This window comes from Aegilops tauschii, chromosome 6 (genome assembly GCF_002575655.3).
Source record: "Aegilops tauschii subsp. strangulata cultivar AL8/78 chromosome 6, Aet v6.0, whole genome shotgun sequence".
NCBI lineage: Eukaryota > Viridiplantae > Streptophyta > Magnoliopsida > Poales > Poaceae > Aegilops > Aegilops tauschii.
In genome coordinates, this window is record NC_053040.3 from 470,926,647 (window position 1) to 470,944,769 (window position 18,123).

At 50.4% G+C, this 18,123-nt stretch overlaps 2 protein-coding genes and 1 long non-coding RNA gene across 4 annotated transcripts; 2 read left to right on the plus strand and 1 right to left on the minus strand.

Annotated features, from left to right (window-relative positions):
- The first annotated feature begins 6,913 nt into the window (after window positions 1-6,913).
- Window positions 6,914-7,985, plus strand: LOC109742708 (uncharacterized). The gene has a single exon (XM_020301809.4). The coding sequence runs from the start codon at window positions 6,977-6,979 to the stop codon at window positions 7,379-7,381; it is 405 nt and encodes a 134-aa protein (XP_020157398.1). The 5' UTR covers window positions 6,914-6,976; the 3' UTR covers window positions 7,382-7,985.
- A 592-nt stretch (window positions 7,986-8,577) lies between these two features.
- LOC109742709 (uncharacterized) lies at window positions 8,578-12,495 on the minus strand. Of its 2 annotated transcripts, XR_002227928.4 has the most exons (5): window positions 12,040-12,230; window positions 11,170-11,280; window positions 10,910-11,084; window positions 10,439-10,795; window positions 8,578-8,791 (listed from the first exon to the last, which is right to left on the minus strand). It is a non-coding gene; the product is annotated as an uncharacterized lncRNA (long non-coding RNA). The 2 variants fall into 2 exon arrangements; XR_005760825.3 differs by having other exon boundaries at window positions 11,170-12,495.
- A 1,411-nt stretch (window positions 12,496-13,906) lies between these two features.
- On the plus strand, window positions 13,907-15,434 carry LOC141026206 (uncharacterized). Its single transcript, XM_073502200.1, has 2 exons — window positions 13,907-14,668; window positions 15,375-15,434. The coding sequence occupies exons 1-2, from the start codon at window positions 13,907-13,909 to the stop codon at window positions 15,432-15,434; spliced, it is 822 nt and encodes a 273-aa protein (XP_073358301.1).
- Window positions 15,435-18,123: the final 2,689 nt, after the last annotated feature.

Sequence of the window (18,123 nt, forward strand, 5' to 3'; positions counted from 1 at the left end):
GACTAATGAGTTAGTTGCGGGATGATGTGTTACGGAACGAGTAAAGAGACTTGCCGGTAACGAGATTGAACTAGGTATCGAGATACCGACGATCAAATCTCGGGCAAGTAACATACCGGTGACAAAGGGAACAACGTATGTTGTTATGCGGTCTGACCGATAAAGATCTTCGTAGAATATGTGGGAGCCAATATGGGCATCCAGGTCCCGCTATTGGTTATTGACCGGAGACGTGTCTCGGTCATGTCTACATAGTTCTCGAACCCGTAGGGTCCGCACGCTTAACGTTACGATGATAGTTTTATTGAGTTTTGATGTACCGAAGGAGTTCGGAGTCCCGGATGAGATCGGGGATATGACGAGGAGTCTCGAAATGGTCGAGACGTAAAAATCGATATATTGGACGACTATATTCGGACTTCGGAAAGGTTCCGAGTGATTCGGGTATTTTTGGGAGTACCGGAGAGTTACGGGAATTCGTATTGGGCCTTAATGGGCCATACGGGAAAGGAGAGAAAGGCCTCAAAAGGTGGCCGCACCCCTCCCCATGGTCTGGTCCGAATTGGACTAGGGAAGGGGGGCGCACCCTTCCTTTTTTCTCCTTCCCCCTTCCCTTCTCCTACTCCCACAAGGAAAGGAGGAGTCCTACTCCCGGTGGGAGTAGGACTCCCCCCTTTGGCGCGCCTCTTCCCTTGGCCGGCTGCCTCCTCCTTGCTCCTTTATATACGGGGGCAGGGGGCACCCCATAGACACAACAATTGATCCTTCAGATCTCTTAGCCGTGTGCGGTGCCCCCCTCCACCATATTACACCTCGATAATACCGTTGCGGAGCTTAGGCGAAGCCCTGCGTCGGTGGAACATCATCATCGTCACCACGCTGTCGTGCTGATGAAACTCTCCCTCAACACTCGGCTGGATCGGAGTTCGAGGGACATCATCGAGCTGAACGTGTGTAGAACTCGGAGGTGCCGTACGTTCGGTACTTGATCGGTCGGATCGTGAAGACGTACGACTACATCAACCGCGTTGTGATAACGCTTCCGCTATCGGTCTACGAGGGTACGTGGACAACACTCTCCCCTCTCGTTGCTATGCATCACCATGATCTTGCGTGTGCGTAGGAATTTTTTTGAAATTACTACGTTCCCCAACAGTAATAGGCTTCAAGGCTTTGCGCAACGCCCGGCTCTGGGGACTAGGGGAGGGATTCTGCTACTTTGGGATGACACGGTCCTCGACATCTCCGATATCACTGCATCGACCTATTGCCTCTCTGGTACGGTTCGTGCCCGTGCGACTGACGTCTGTTTTAGGGTCACCTCCGTTTATGGGCCAACTAACCACGCCTGCAAAGATGCGTTTTTTGCCGAGCTTATCTCCCACAAGCCTCCTAATGGGACTGCATGGCTGGCCCTTGGGGATTTCAACCAAATTTGCCGTGCACGCGACTAAAACAAGAGAATCTTCAACCGGCGTAGGATCAATCGCTTTCGGGCTGTGTTACAATCTTGTGAGCTCAAGGAAATTCACCTCCAGAATCGGCGCTTCACCTGGAGCAACGAGCGGGACAACCCAACTCTCTGCAAGCTTGACTCCTTCTGTAATGCGGAGTGGGATATGACCTTCAGCACCCATGTCCTACATGCTCTGTCATCTTCACTTTCCGACCATTGCCCCCTGCTGCTTGCTGATGATAAAGGGCCCAGAAGGCCTCGATCCTTCAAGTTTGAAAACTCCTGGGCTTCTTTGCCTGGCTTCTCGGAGGTAGTGCAAAAGGCCTGGGACGAGCGAGTCGGGCACTCGGAGCCGTATCAAGTGCTGTACCATAAGCTAAAAAAACTGCGATCCGACTATCTGAGTGGAGCAAGAACTTGTTCTCCAAGGCTAAGGTTTAGCTCCATGCGGCCCTGCTTGTGATTCTCCACCTCGACATCGCGCAAGAGGCAAGGGCTCTCTCTCCAGAGGAGCGAGACTTGCGCACGAGACTCAAGCGGAGGGTGATTAGCTTGGCGGTACTTGAGAGGTCTAGGAAGAGTCAATGTGCTCGGTTGGCAAATTTGAAGCATGGGGATGCAAACACAAAATTCTTCCACCGACGCATCAATGCCAGAAGGAGGAAAAATCACATTCACCGGATCAAATATGTGCATGGGTGGGTGACCGAACACAAGGAAAAAGAGAAGATCATACATTCCCACTTCACAGAGATCATGGGTACAGGATGCAGTAGCAACAAAGACTTCAACTGGGAGGAGCTTCGAATAGAGACCCATGACTTGCACGACCTGGGCAACACCATCACGGAAGATGAGGTTTGGGGGGCCATAAAGGAGATGCCTAGTGATAAGGCGCCCGGTCCGGATGGCTTCACAGGGATCTTCTTCAAGAAGTGTTGGGGCATCATCAAGCTTTCGGTCATGAGAGTCATCCAGTGTTTTGACTCTCTCCACACCTCCAACCTGCATTGGTTGAATTCCGCCAATGTTGTGCTATTGCCCAAAAAGGAGGGTGCGGAAGGCATCTCTGATTACAGACCTATAAGTCTCATCCACGCCATCGCAAGAATAATTGCCAAGGTCCTTTCGCTCCGGCTGGCTCCATACATGGACTGCCTTGTCTCCAACGCCCAAAGTGCATTCATAAAGAGGCGTAGCATACATGACAACTTCATGTGCGTGCGTAATTTTGCTAGGCGCTTACACAAGTGCAAGACCCCGTCATTCCTTTTCAAGCTGGACATAAGAAAGGCTTTTGACTCCGTCAAGTGGGGCTACATGTTAGATCTCCTTCAGCGTTTGGGTTTCCCGGATAGGTTCCGGGCTTGGATTGCCGCACTCTTATCCTCGTCATCGTCTCGTGTTCTCTTAAATGGCATCCCCGGCCCTCCCATTAAGCATGGGAAGGGGTTTCGGCAGGGGGACCCCATTTCCCCCCTGCTTTTCGTCATCACGATTGATCCGCTGCATAAGATTCTGGATTTGGCAACCCGGAAAGGCCTTCTTCACAAGATACGTGGGCGGGGGCCTACGGTGAGAACCTCCATATATGCGGATGATGCTGCTGTTTTTCTGGCTCCTATCAAAAGGGACGTTGACAATCTTGCTTCCATCTTGAGAGGCTTTGGTGAAGTGACAGGTCTATGCACCAACTTTCAGAAAAGCTCCGTTGTGCCAATTCGATGTAGTCATCTTAATCTTGGGCACACTCTTCAGTGCTTGCCTGCAACTCGTGCTACTTTCCCGGTGAAGTATCTTGGCTTGCCTCTCTCTGTTTGGCAGCTCAGAAAGGTGGATTTCCAATATCTTGAGGACAAGGCGGCGAGCGAATTGGCCACTTGGGATGGCCAAAATATCACTACCATCGGCCGCACGCCACTTGTCAAATCGGTCATTTCATCCCAAGCGATCTACTCAATCACGCCTCTCATTGTGCCGCCAAGTACGCTCAGCAACCTAAATAAGTTGGAGAGGTCGTTCCTATGGTCCGGTGCGGATAAGACAACGGGAGCCAAGTGCAAAGTCAATTGGAAAATAGTCTGTAGGCCAAAGGAATATGGTGGCCTGGGGGTACTCAACACCGAAATTTTTTCGCGGGCTTTACGTCTTCGTTGGCTGTGGTATGAATGGAAGGAGCCCCACAAGCCTTGGGTGGGGTTTGGTAACCCTTGCACCGCCGAGGACCTCGAGTTCTTCTACGCCTCTACAACTATCACTGTGGGTGACGGTGCAAAAACACCATTCTGGGACTCCCCTTGGCTATTTGGGCGGAAACCCATGGATATTGCTCCATTAATCTACGAGGCATCAAGGAGAAAGAATTGAAAGGTGCGTGAAGCCCTCAATGAGAATGCATGGATTCTCAAAATCAATCCAAACACTGTTATCTCCATTCGCCACATTAGCGAATTCTTCACTCTTTGGATGCTTGTTCATGACTTCCCCCTTGACGACCAAGCCGAAGACGACATTACTTGGAAGCACGCGAACGATGGGATCTACTCGGCGGCCACTGCGTACAAGGCTCTGTTCCTTGGATTGACTCTCTCTCCCATGGACCGTATGGTTTGGAAGGCTTGGGCACCCCCTAAGGTTAAATTCTTTGCGTGGCTTGCCCTGCAAGACCGAATTTGGACCGCCGATCGTCTGGAGAAGCGTGGTTGGGTCAATTGTGGTCTTTGTCCACTATGCAACAGAGAGCAAGAAACGGGGCCACACCTCTTCTTCAAGTGTCGTTACACTCTTAGGCTTTGGAGATCTATCATCGAGAAGCTTGGGCTACCTCACGTCAACATTCCCGATTGGCATCTTGATGAATCCGTCAAGGAGTGGTGGGTCAAGCGTACCGATGACCGAAACCCGAATTGGCATGCCATGTCCTCTCTTGTCATGCTCACCTCTTGGACCATTTGGGAACGAGCGAAATGCTAGGGTATTTCGGCAAAAATTTGCGCCATCGCCTATTCTCCTCCAAACCATCATTGGTGAGGCAAAGTTATGGGTTACTGCCGGCGCCAAGAAGCTAGGGACTATCATTGTGTGTGAGTAATTGTCATGTCGCTTGTATGGGGTGTCCTGTAAAAATCTAAACTCTATTCTCTCCTTATTTAATAGATGAGGTAAATCTTATGTCTCCGTTTCGAAAAAAAAAAACCAGCCAACCGAACGACGTCGCCGTCAAAACCTCCCGTTCCGTGCCACATGTACGTGCACGCCCGCACTGGCCGGCCGGTGGCTTGACCGCACACGCCAGTGTCTACGTGCCTTTCATGCACGACTACCCCGTCGTTACCAAACCTAGCCTTTCCGTGCTGTGCTGATCAAGCGGACGGGGTCTGATCTTGCTTGCTTCACTTGTGGCAGACCCAGTGGCTCAGGAGATCACGCTACATCGAGATCGGGTCGGGCCAGGCTTAGACCCATTTGACACATGAGGCGCATGTTTTGGCCGGAAAGGGCTAACAAAGATCTTCCTCTTTGGAAACGTATCAACGGGATGCTTCCAAGTGCGGCATCGTGTTCGGATTGCATCTCAGGTCTAATCCCGGACCGGTGCACTAATCTAGTTCTTCTCTTTTAGGATTTCCCACGTTCAACTTTTGTTTTCGAGGTCTTGTTCCACGATCAACTTGGAAACCGAGCACATGATGCTATATTATTTCAGTTTATCTAATTCACATATAGATGTTTTTTAAAGGTGTCACATCTAAGCTCCCACAAATATATAATGCAACAACAAGAAACAAAAAAAAACTAGGAAAAAAATAGACCACAAAACAGCGTGGACATCAGCCTAGAAAGACCCATATTATTTTTATGATTTCTTCAAAACTGGACACAACCATATATACATATTTTGTGCGCGATCAAACGAAGAATACGTACAAGAATACGCGGCACGAAATGGAGATCCACCACCAAGTTCGATATGATTGGAGATCGATCAACGTTCTACACAAAACGAATCTAAATTTTGGAATTGTCTATCAAAACAGCAGGCCATGTGATCAAGGTATGTATGTGTCAACCGCCGTGAGTGGTGCAGCGCATGGAGCCAGGCAACAGTAGGCCGGGTCGGCACGGTTAAGCAAGCTGTTCGGAATCCAAACGACAAGGTGTGGCCAGAAAACGTAAACAAAATGAACCCTAGTAGCGCCCGCCCCAGAGCGCTGCGTGCGCCAGCTGCCGTGGCCGGCCGTCGCCACGCACCCTCCCAATCCTTGCCTTGGCACGCAGCGAGGTCGACCATGTGCGTGTGGCCGGCCGTCGCCACGCGCCCTCCCAATCCTTGCCTTGGCACGCAGCGAGGTCGACCATGTGCGTGTGGCCGGCCGTTGCCACGCGCAGCCTCCCAGTCTGTGGCGCGAGGTCGACCATGCATGTGCCTACGTCCGGTGTAGCCGTTGCGCGCGGCGTCGTGATGTAGTGTCCTCGCGCATGTGCCGGGCCGTGACATGAACAGTGCTTCTTTTTTAGCACTAGATCTGCATCTGAGTTAAAAAATGGAACGACACCAGGACTGTCCTTTGCTGCGTTGTCACTGGCTGGATTACTGATTATGCCCACAGACTTACAAAGGCACTGGGCACTGGGCACACCGTGTAAAACAGAGGAATATGCACCTCTGTTTAACAGTGTGCATGTTGCCAGGAACGGACGTTCACAGTGAAACAACGAAGATCAAAAGACTGTAAGACGAAGAGAGAGCCGGAGCGGCAGTGAAAGAGACGGCCACGTTCGATCGTCCGGTCGACCAGAATCGAAGGGAGCGGACGCAGAGCAGTAGCAACAGTTATCTCGCGGCGGAATCGGCCGGATCACATGCACATCGCCGGCGGGCTCCATGATCCCTTCCTTCATGCGGACTCCACGAACCAACGTACATGGGCGGGAGCGAGTGAACAGATTCGGAGAGCATCGATGGACACTGCCATTACGGCGACTGATGCCGATGCCACTGTGTCGAGCGTTCACAGGTCGGCCGCGTTTCAAGCAAAGCGGGGACGATCCCATGGCCGACGGCTGGGGTCCGGTCGCTGCCGTCCGGCTGCTGGCGCGTCACGTCGTTCAGGTCCTAGTCGTGCCAACCTGACCATCACCTGCCTCGCTCCGAGCGTTCCTTTTTTTCTGGGTCCGTCCTTTCAGCGTGCCGGAACCGGTTTTCTGACAGCAACGTCGGATGTGCACCTGCACGCAGCTTTTCAAAATATTCAAATCAAGTTGGCAAGAGTCCTAAAATATTGTGAACCGATTCCGGTGTGCTACCCGTCCGGGCCCACGGCACAGACGCCCACTGCTTTATGCCCATTAACCACAGTTAGTTAGTTAACTCGACCTTAACTCAGTTACGAACCCCTGAATTTACCAGAATACCCCTCCCGACTCTATAAATTCTGCCTAACCCGCCTCCATCTCAGTTTACTCTCAAGTCCCAAATCTCCAAAACCAGACATTCCCCTCGGCGCACTCTAATCTCTCATGGCGACGGCGTCCGCGAGTCGGCCCAGCGGCCCGGTGCTGTCGATCCCCAGCTACCGCTCCGCCTCGCCCACCCGCGTCAAGCTCGCCACCCGCTCGCCGGGCAAGTCCGTCAGCGTCTCGTCTCCCACCGCCTCCTCCAGGAGCCGTCGGTCCTGCATGTGCTCCCCGACGAACCACCCGGGCTCGTTCCGGTGCAGCCTCCACAAGGAGCGCAAGCAGGCGGCCCCCGCCGGCAGCGGCACCAGCAGGCCCGTCCCCATGGGGAGCGGGCACTGGGCACGCAGGGCGCTCGCGCCGCCCCCCGCGGCGCAGCAGTCGCTGCAGCACCGGAGGCGCGCGGGCGGGTTCCGTCCCCGGTCCAGCCGGCTCTCCGCCGTGTCCATGGCCGGCGACAGCCAGTAAGCTAAACGAACAGCGTCGACATGCCGTAGCAAGATAGTAGAGTACTAGTACTACATAGGAAAGAAGTTGCCTGAAGAATTGGAGTTTTTAGAACCAATTCGATTGATGAGCCCGTCCGTAACTGTACAGAATGCATTTTTCCAGCGCGCATGAATGGCGTTAATTGAGATTCAAGATGTCAGGCAATCGTTGGTTGGGCTAACGGATACTTTGAATCACTCTGTTTTTACTCGTGTTTTGGTGATTTCAGAGTCCCGTCTCTGCCTTTGGGTTTATTAATCGGTATTTGGAGGCACTAGAACTGACGAAGATTCAGAAACAGACAGTACAGCCATGAGCCAGCAGTTCAGGTTCAGAAGCAGTCGTTACCTCCTGAGACGGTGTTTGCCAAGAGAAAATGTTGATGCTGGGGTATGGAAGAAAAGGTAGCTTGTCATAGACTAACGCAGATTTCCTCTGAACTAATGATGCAACATTGATACTGGTTGCTGTTTTCGCTGCGAATGTTCGTCCGTTAACAAAACCCATCTGTACAAGTGCATATGCTAAATAGACCATGGCAATGCATCCATACAAGTGCCGAATCAAACGGTCCAACTAAACCCATCTGAAATTTGTGTTGGATGGCTCATGATGAGCCTCATGGTGTTGTTCGATTTGAATTGTCCACAGCTTCTACACTGGTCGATGCTCTCGCAAAATCGTCTTTTTTTTTCGGGGGAACAAAATCATCTTTTAACACGGGATGGAGATGCTTTTCTTTTTCTTTGCCTCAAAGATTGTTACCCGCACGAATTATTTTTTCATAGTCACATGGCTAGCCAGCCGGATCGCTTTTTGGTATGGTTTGTATACACACAGTCGATAGCTACACATATATTTAGCCGGTGCTAAAAAAACCATGTTATTTGAAACGGTTCGAGGGGAATGGGAGACAATCCAAGATATATTTTCGTTATCATCTGAATAATCACGATTGTGCGAATTACGTAACTCTATGTGGTTGTTTGGGTAGCTAGTATTTGTGATAAGTTTTGCAATATGAGTTTTAAGAGGGTTTTTTAGGAAACCGGTTTTAAGTTATTGGTTTGTTAAAACTGATTTGTTTTATTTGCTGTCTATTTGACATTTGATTGTTTTTCAATTCGAAAACAATCAAATACCCTCACCAATCAACAGCTGGCACCTGTAAATAGCAGAAATATCAACAGATAACAAAAAGAACGCCTAAACGGGTTGGGCTAAACATTTGACCCGGTTCGTCCTGGACAACAAACCCCTCCAGAAAATCAGGGGCCAGCATCCGCCTGATCTCCAGGACGACACATCACATGCCCACAGTGGAACGCACGCAAAGGGCAAACCCCTCTTCACCTCTTGCTTGAACAAATCACAAAGAAATTGCTTCATCTACAAACAGAGAGATCAACATCAGCTATAATTCTGGGAAAAAGCATAAAGAGACATCAACAAGGAATTACCATGGGAAAGACAGTAAAAATTTCAGAAAACATACTGTGTAGGATCCTAGTAATTTCCAGTGTAAATCCCCATGTAACTATACTTGTAAAACACAAAATACCTAGAATTTCTAGTGTATATTCACCATAAATTCCAAACTGTAACTGCTGGTAATTACACTGCCAGTAAATCCTGGAAAATTACAGTGCGGATCCTAGAAATTTACAGTGCAAAAACCAGTGAAAAATGTAGACAAAAGATGCAACTACACTTTAAATACCCAGTAAATTCCAGAGCAAATTAAACTGTAGGTGCCTAGTCTGTAAATCCTAGCAAATGACAGTGTAAATCATAGAGAATACAGTGCAGAAACCGGTGTAAACAAGAGATTACACTGTAAACCCAGTAAATTCCAGTGTAAATTAAATCATGTCACCTAGTAAAAATTCCACTGTAAATCCTAGGAAATTACAGTGAAATTACACTGCAATTACAGTGTAAATTAAACCCAGTAAATCCTAGAAAATTACAGTGTAAATCATAGAAAGTTACAGTGAAAAAACCGGTGTAAGCATGGAGACAAAAGACAATTACACTGTAAATACCTAGTAAATTCCAGTGTAAACTAAAGGTACCTAGTAAAAATTCCATTGTAAATCCTAGAAAATTACAGTGAAAACTGGTGTAGTTTACTTTAATTTAGAGGGGATTTCCACTGTAAATCCTAGAAAATTACAGTGTAATTACACTGCAATTACAGCGCAAATTAAACCCCAGTAAATCCTAGAATATTACAGTGTAAATCATAGAAAGTTACAGTGCAAAAGACGGTGTAAACATGGAGACAAAAGACAATTACACTATAAACACCCACATAATTACACTGTAAATCAAGAAAACTAAAGTAATTACACTGTAAGTACCTAGCAATTTCCAAATGTAAAAAACTCAAGAAAACTAAAGTAATTACACTGTAAGTACCTAGTTATTACACTATAAGCGCAAAATACAACCTACAGAATGCATTCAAGCATGATTGCGATTATGCTAACACTGAGATTCTGCTTTCATCTATTTCTACAAGCTTTGCTGCTGATGATTATGCTAGCACTGACATTCTACTTTTCAAAATGTGTCACGAGAGGAGCATGATGAGGACAGTAACTGAAGAGGATCTACTGAGATTGACACAGAAAGAACTCATATTAAATGTGAGATACAGTACCTAAAACTTTGCAAAGATGATTAAAACACATAAAAAGGTAAAAGGCTAACCAAAATTATGATGCAAGAATCATTTTCTTTCACTGCACTCCTTCATCCCGACATTATATACAAGGTATAAAATCAAAAATCTCAATTAACTGCTGCAAAAAATACCTAAATGTCTTAAAATTAAACTTGTGATGAACCTTAAGGTACATTCCGATCCGGAGATGGATCTACGAACATTGGGGAAACTAAGGAGGAAAACTACAGGAGCAAAGTAGAGGACAATTTCATCACAACAGGAGATAACAATGTAAGGAAAACAACAACTGAATAACTATTACAAACAAATGGTGAAGGAAACGCACTAAAAATCATTAAACCTACCTTGCAGACATCGGAGCTAGACTTGCATCATGAAGAGGCAGCGAAGCGAAGATGGTGGAGGAGAATCTAATCCCTGGGACACAAACCTGTTCTACAACATGAATCTGCAACAGGTACACACAACAATTTTCAACTGAAGAACATAAAAGGAGAAACATTTCAGAAAAAAAACTAAAAGAAATCCCTAAAAGTTGCAGGACACTGAAGATGTTGATCCCAGTATCGCAGTAGCTAAAATGAACTCAAGCACGGACTCAAATTGGGGATTTGCCGCTCGACTTGAGGAGATGGATTGTCAACAGCAGTTTCAAAGTTCCTCTCAGCAATGAAAGAGTGAATAGAAAATAGACTTAGTACCTGCAAAAGTACAAAGAAACAACGCGCGCAAGAACAAATAAATAAGATCATACAAGAAAGAATACATAAATCAGATAATAGAAACAAAAAAAATAACTTCAAGAAGGAACTAACCAGAAGAGAACTTATAAAGAGAATGAACCTCACTTGTAGGAACAGATTTGACATTCAGAGATGAGTGTGATAAGCAATCTAGAACATCAATTATAAGGGATTGTGACCATTCAACAAATAGCTTGTGCTTGTCTTTGTTCCTAGCTTGAACAAGGTCTATAACTACCTAGGAAGCCTGAAAAATTCAGTAAAACAACAAAAATAATCAACAAGCAATAAAAGGCAAGAGCACAAAGAACAATCCCCAAAACTACACAAACCTCAAACCCAAAACGAGCACCAAACGATTTCTGCACATTCATTTCAAAAAGCAAGGCATTGCAAGGGGGAACATCACCATCTCTGCTTGCTGAAGATTTCTCAATAGATTGCTACAACAAGAAGCGATCCAAACAAATCACACGGGAAAACATTACAGGTAAATTACAGTGAAAGACTGGGACAAATTACACTGCAATACTGAGATAAATTACACTGTAAATCCTTACACTGAAATGCTGAAACAAATTACAGTGCAATACTGAGATAAATTACATAGTAAATCCTTACACTGCAAAGCTGAGACAAATTACACTGAAATTACATTAAAAAAGACACTGTCAAGCCAAACCAACCAACTAACAAATTAGAGACGAAATACTAAGTAAATTACACTGAAAGGTTGAGACAAAATACACTAAAATTAAACTCAAATATCATGCCTCTAGAAGTACATAAACATGTACCAAGGGGAACTAAACAGCTACATCTAACAACAAAAAATCAGCAGCCGAAATCAGGGACTAGAAAGAGCTTCACATGAGCAGGTAGCATCACGGAAAGACCTAGGAATCTACATAATCCTCGCGTACAGGCACATGAGCAGAACATAAGCAAGAGAAATCCCGCAGGCTACTGATACATCTATAGAAACCCCCACGCTACATCTACAGAAACAAGGGGAAACCCCGCTGCATCTACAAACTACAACAGCAGCCCACCAGAGACGACCACAACAACCACAAAACCTAGAAATCACACCCACCAGCGGCTGCATCAGAAGGCGAGAGGGTGACATGAACTGGCCTAGATATGGAACAAACACAAGCAGAACATCATACTCGACAGAGCGACAGAGAGGAATAACCAACCACGACACCGGGGAGCGAATAGAAAGGGGACAGAAATGAAGCTCGAGCGCTGGAAGTTCACGAAATCGCCATGGACAGGGAGAATCTCCTCCTCTGCTCCGCCGCTCGAGCTTCGCCTCAGCCTTATCGAAACAGAGAGGAGAAAATGAAAACAACACAAAAATCAGACCAGGCCGGGGCAGCCGTAACGGGCAGAGAGAAAACTGCACCCACACAAAAAACCGGACCCGGTAACAAGCCCGACGAAAAACAAAAAACAGCGCGAATCTCCGCGCAAGAACGGACGGACAACAATTTGAATGTCAACGAATTGCAAAACACTCAGCTGTAAAATATGGCCACAAGTTTGACCGAGACGAGTATTGTTCAAATATGGTGTTGTCCGATTCAAATCGGCCACAGCTTCTACACTGGTTGGTGCTCTGGCAAAATCATCTTATAACACGGGATGGAGATGCTTTTTTTTCCAGTGAGCTTCTCGGTCTATATATAGTTCTTCACCTCCCTATCAGGGTCCACGAAAAAACTACAGGACTACAATTTGTCAATTCAAAGATTGTTACCCGCGCTAATTAATTTGTCATACTCACATGTCTAGCCAGCCGGATCACTGTTTGTTAAGATTTGTACACACACAGTCGATAGCTACACATATATTGTAGCCGGTGGTAAAGAAACCATGTTATTTGAAGCGGTTCGAGGGGAATGTGAGACGAACCAAGATATATTTTCGCTCTCATCTGAATAATAACGATTGTGCGATAAGTAGTGGCTGTCTGGATAGCTAGTACTTGATATGTTTTGCGAGGAATTATGGGAAAACCAGTTTTAAGTTGTTGGTTTGGTAAAACTGGTTTCTAGAGTACTTTGCTTGGCATAAAAAATCAAATATGGCCACAAGTTTGGCTGAGACAAGTATTGTTCAAAGCACGGACCTTTGAAATAACACATGCCAAAAAACTGGCCAATCATTAAACTATTGAATTTTCTAGCCATGCCCCATTCCGGCCCGGACGTCTCCTTGCCACCGCACCCCTCCCAGGTCGCCGCTTCCTTGGCCCATGTGTTCATGTATATCGTTGTGCTACAAAAACTATGGAAATGAGAATGGTTCAATAAGAAATAAAGATGATCTAACTAATTATCCTCATGATATTTCTGAAAATATCCGCCATAATGTTGATCGGCTCTACGAAAAGCAAAAAGCAAAACAAATTATCATGAAGTTTCGATGCTCGAATCGTCCACACCTTGTACCTGCTGGTTTGTTTCCGAAATCACTATCTTTTAGTTCTTAGAGCATTCATCATACGATCGACATGTTTTTTTTTTGGAATAGTTGCGGTGCATCTTAATTAATTGACCGCGTGCTTAGTTTGCTAGGTCCTTCCGCTCACTTTCAAGGGTTCCACTGGAAAAACTACAAGCTAGATTTTAAATTGTCAGTTCTAGCCTGTTGAACATATTTATGCATGTATCTGTTAGGATAATTTCCTATCGGCCCCGCCTCTAGTTTTTTTGTATAGATGAGGCTGAGGGCTGCCTTGTACCCATATATACGTGCACCGTGCACCCGATCAATACATCGAGAGTTGCATTGCCTTCAACATGGTATCAGTTTCCCTTTCGATCCAACCCTAGCTTCCGCTCCTGGCCGCCGCCGCCGCAGTTCCTCGCCGCCGCCGCCGCCATCTCCTTGCGCCGCCGCCGCATCCTCACCCCGCCGCCGCGCGCGCCTTCCCATCCCCATCCCTCTCCCTCTCCCTCTCCCACGCCGCCTCCCTCCCTCCATGGCGCCTCCCTCCCACCCAATCCCATCTCCCCGCCAACCGCGTCGCCACTTCTCCCCTCGGTCGCCGCTGCACCCATGGCCTCTCCTCACTCCGCCGCCTCCCTCCCCTCCAATCCTTTCGAAGGTCCGGCCCCTCCCCCGGTGGAGGTCGTCCGCGATCTCGACATCTTCGCCCGCGTGCCCGTCGTTCTTGACTACGCCACCTCCACCTACTACGCCTGGAAAACCTACTTCTCCCTCGTCTTCCGCGAGTACCACCTCATCGATCACGTTGATGGCTCCGTCGACTCCGGCCTCATGTTCGCGGACGACGACTGGCTGACCATCGACGCCACCATCACTCGCTGGCTGTACCAAACCATCTCCAAGGACATCTTCCACACCATCGTTTGCGACACTGATGATGCGCAGACGGTGTGGGCGAAGCTGAACGGGCTCTTCCCCGACAACGCCCTCCAACGCCGCGTGTTTCTTCAGCATGAATTTTTTGGCTGCCATCAGCTTGACTCGTCCATTGACGATTATTGCATGCGCCTTAAGAAACATGCTGACGAACTCCGCGACCTCGGGGAGCGGGTCTCCGACGACCTCCTCCTCAGCACGCTCACCGCTGGTCTGAACGAGGAGTTCGACAACGCGGCCTCCAACCTCACATTCCTCCCGGACCCGACCTTTCCTCGGGTCGTGGCCTATCTTCGGTTGGAGGAGAGGAGGATGAAGATGGTGAAGTCCCGGGCCACGCACACGGCTCTCGCGGCGGGCACCTCCCGCGCCGCTCCTCCCACGGCGCCGCAGCCGCCGCCACCGGCGTCGTACTTCCAGGCGCCACCGGCGCCCGTATACCAGCCGCCACCCCTGCCCCTGATCGTCACCGCGGGGGGCGCCGCGGCAAGAAGCAGCAGCAGCAGCACCACGCGGGGGGGGGGGGGGGGGCGCCCCGCCAGCCGCAGTAGCAGCCCCCGCCCCCCTGGGCCGCCGCGACCAACCCTTGGATGGGGGTGGTCCATGCGTACACGATGCCCGTCCCGGCTGGGATCCTCGGCCCTCGCCCCGGCGCGTATCATGCGTTCTTCACCGCCCCGGGTGGCTACTCCGTCGCGGCACCTCCGTACGCCTCCCCGGGTGGCTATGCCGCGGCCATACCTGGCCACGCCGCCCCTCAGGCCGCGGCCGCCGCACTCCCGCTGGCCCCTTGGGATCCGGCCCTCCTTGCGTCGCTTCACTCCGCCCCTACACCCAACACGTACACCGGAAGCGGCGACTGGTATATGGACCCGGGGCTACCACCCACCTGACTTCCAACCCTGGTAACCTCAACTCCGTATTTCCAGTTTCTACCGCATGTCGTATCACTGTTGGGGACGGGTCTTCCCTTCCCATTACTCATGTCGGTCATGGTTCCTTTCCGTCTAACTCTACACCTATTCACATGTCTAATGTCTTAGTTTCACCTGAGTTAGTCACTAATCTTGTTTCTGTTCGTTCTCTTACACGTGAAAATCCTATAACTGTTGAATTTGACGAAGTGGGTTTTTCCGTTAAGGACGCCCGTACCCGAATGGTGCTCCACCGATGTGACAGCCCGGACGGCCTCTACCGGTGAACACTGCCACTTCCACATCCGCTCCGGTCGCTCTCTCCGCCACGATGGACCTTTGGCATGCTCGGCTAGGACATCCGAACCTGGCCACCCTTCGTCATATTCTTAGGACTTTTTCATTCACGTGTAATAAAACCGATGATCATACTTGTCATGCTTGTCGTCTCGGCAAGCATGTCTGTCTTCCGTTTAGCGCGTCCTCATCGGTGGCGTCGTATCCATTTGAGTTGATTCATAGTGATTTGTGGACATCTCCTGTTGCCAGTAATACGGGTTTTTTTATACTATCTTGTCATACTTGATGATTTTTCGCACAATGTGTGGACCTTCCCGCTGCGGAGAAAATCCGATGCACTCTCCGTTCTCACTACTTTTTACTCCTATGTCGCCACACAGTTTGGGCGTCCCATTCATGCCTTGCAGACTGACAACGGGAAGGAGTTCGACAACGTCGGGGTTCGCACCCTCCTCGCCACACACGGCATGATTTTTCGTCTCACCTGCCCGTATACCTCGCAACAAAATGGTCGCGCCGAACGGATCCTTCGCACCCTCAATGATTGTGTGCGCACTCTTCTTTTCCACGCCAATGTCCCGCCCCGGTTTTGGCCGGACGCTCTCTCCACCGCCTCTCTCCTCATCAACGTTCGTCCGACTCGTGCTCGTGGGAACTTTGCACCACACCATCTCCTCTTTGGTAGCCCACCTTCATATGATGATCTTCGTGTTTTTGGGTGTCTCTGTTATCCTAGCATCGCCTCCACTACTCCTCATAAACTCGCACCTCGTTCCGTGGCATGCATCTTTCTCGGATACCCACCAAACACCAAAGGCTATCGTTGCTATGATCCGGTTTCCCACCGAGTTTTCACTTCACGGCACGTTTACTTTGACGAGAGGTCTTTTCCTTTTCACCAGGTACCACCGCCGGCCGACTCGCCATCGTCACCCGCGCCTCCCGGTGCCCCTCGGGGAGGCCGCTCACTCGCGCTCGGGCCCCCTCTCGGCTTCGGGCCCCCTGCAGCGCGTGGGCCTCCCCTGGCTTCGGCGCCCCCACCGCGCCTGGGCCCCGCTCTGGGTCCGCGACGTCGGACCCGGACCCCTCGCCCCCGACTCCCGTTGAGTCCGTAGCCCGGGCAGCGAGCGCATCTCCCACGCCTGACCCTGGCTCCTCGACGGCCTCTTCGCCCGCCTCGTCGCCGGCCCCGCCTGCCTCGCCGGCTGTGCCGCCGGCCCTGCCGGCCCCGCCGACCCCGCCGGCCCTGCCGGCCCCGCCGACCCCGCCGGCCCCGATGGCCGCCCCGGACACCCATATGGTCACCCGTGCTCGCGCCGGCATTCACCGGCCCAGCACGCGTTATTGTGCGGATGAGTACCTCCTCGCTGCCTCGACGTCTGCGCCGTCACCTCTCCCGTCGTCCGTTCGAGCTGCCCGTCGCGATCCGCATTGGCTCGCGGCGATGTAGGAGGAGTTTGACGCGCTGGTGCGCAACCGCACCTGGCAGCTTGTCCCGCGGCCACCCCATGCCAACGTCATCTCTGGCAAGTGGGTATTCCGGCATAAGACTCGCCCTGACGGGTCTCTCGAGCGCTATAAGGCTCGGTGCATGGTCCGCGGGTTTCGGCAATGCGCCGGAGTCGACTTCACCGACACGTTCGTCCCGGTTGTCAAACCGGGCACGATTCGCGCGGTCCTTCAGCTCGCGGTCTCTCGCGCCTGGCCGGTGCATCAGATGGATGTGTCGAATGCGTTCTTGCATGGCCATCTCTCGGAGCAGGTTTTCTGCCAGCAGCCAACCGGCTTCGTCGACGCGGCTCAGCCTGACCATGTGTGCCTGCTCTCACGCTCTTTGTACGGGTTGAAGCAGGCCCCTCGCGTCTGGTACCAGCGGATCGCCGGCTTTCTGCAGCAGCTCGGGTTCCGGGCTACTCGCTCCGACGCCTCGCTGTTTGTCTACCACCAGGCTCCGGTGACCGCTTACCTGCTCCTCTACGTCGACGACATCATCCTGACGGCTTCCTCGCCCGAGCTCCTTCGTCAGCAGACTGCTCGCCTCAGCGCTGAGTTCGCCATTAAGGACCTCGGCCCGTTGCACTACTTCCTCGGCATTGAGGTGGTCCGACGCGCCGATGGGTTCTTTCTTCATCAGCAGCAGTATGCACAGGACCTTCTCGAGCGGGCAGGCATGCTTAACTGCAAGCCTGTCCCCACGCCTATCGACATGAAGGCCAAGGTCTCTGCGCTCGACGGCTCACCCGCGCCAGATGCAGCGTTCTACCGCTCCATCGTCGGCGCTCTCCAGTACTTGACACTCACTCGGCCGGACTTGCAGTACGCCGTCCAGCAGGTGTGTCTCCACATGCACGCCCCTCGCGACACTCACTGGAACCTGGTGAAGCGGATTCTTCGGTACATCCGCGGCACCACAGCTCTGGGTCTTACGTTGACGGCCTCGCCCTCGACTGACCTGGTCGCCTACGGTGACGCGCATTGCCTTCAACATAGCCTTCTAGGACAAAATGGGCACACGATCGGTCGATCACCATTCTCCTGGTCTGCAGCCGGATTACTACTCTCCACGTACGTACCCTAACATCTCTATCAACTTTTGGTGCTAAATATATCCGTTTGAGCGACAAGTAATATAGATCGGAGAGAGTACTTTTTTTAATTTGATTACAATTGCACGAA

Coding starts and splice junctions, on each gene's coding strand:
- LOC109742708 (XM_020301809.4), top strand. CDS start 6,977: ATGGCGACGGCGTCCGCGAGTCGGCCCAGCGGCCCGGTGCTGTCGATC.
- LOC141026206 (XM_073502200.1), top strand. CDS start 13,907: ATGGCCTCTCCTCACTCCGCCGCCTCCCTCCCCTCCAATCCTTTCGAA. Junction 14,669..15,374: donor TCCAGGCGCCACCGGCGCCC/GTATACCAGCCG, acceptor TTTTCCGTTAAG/GACGCCCGTACCCGAATGGT.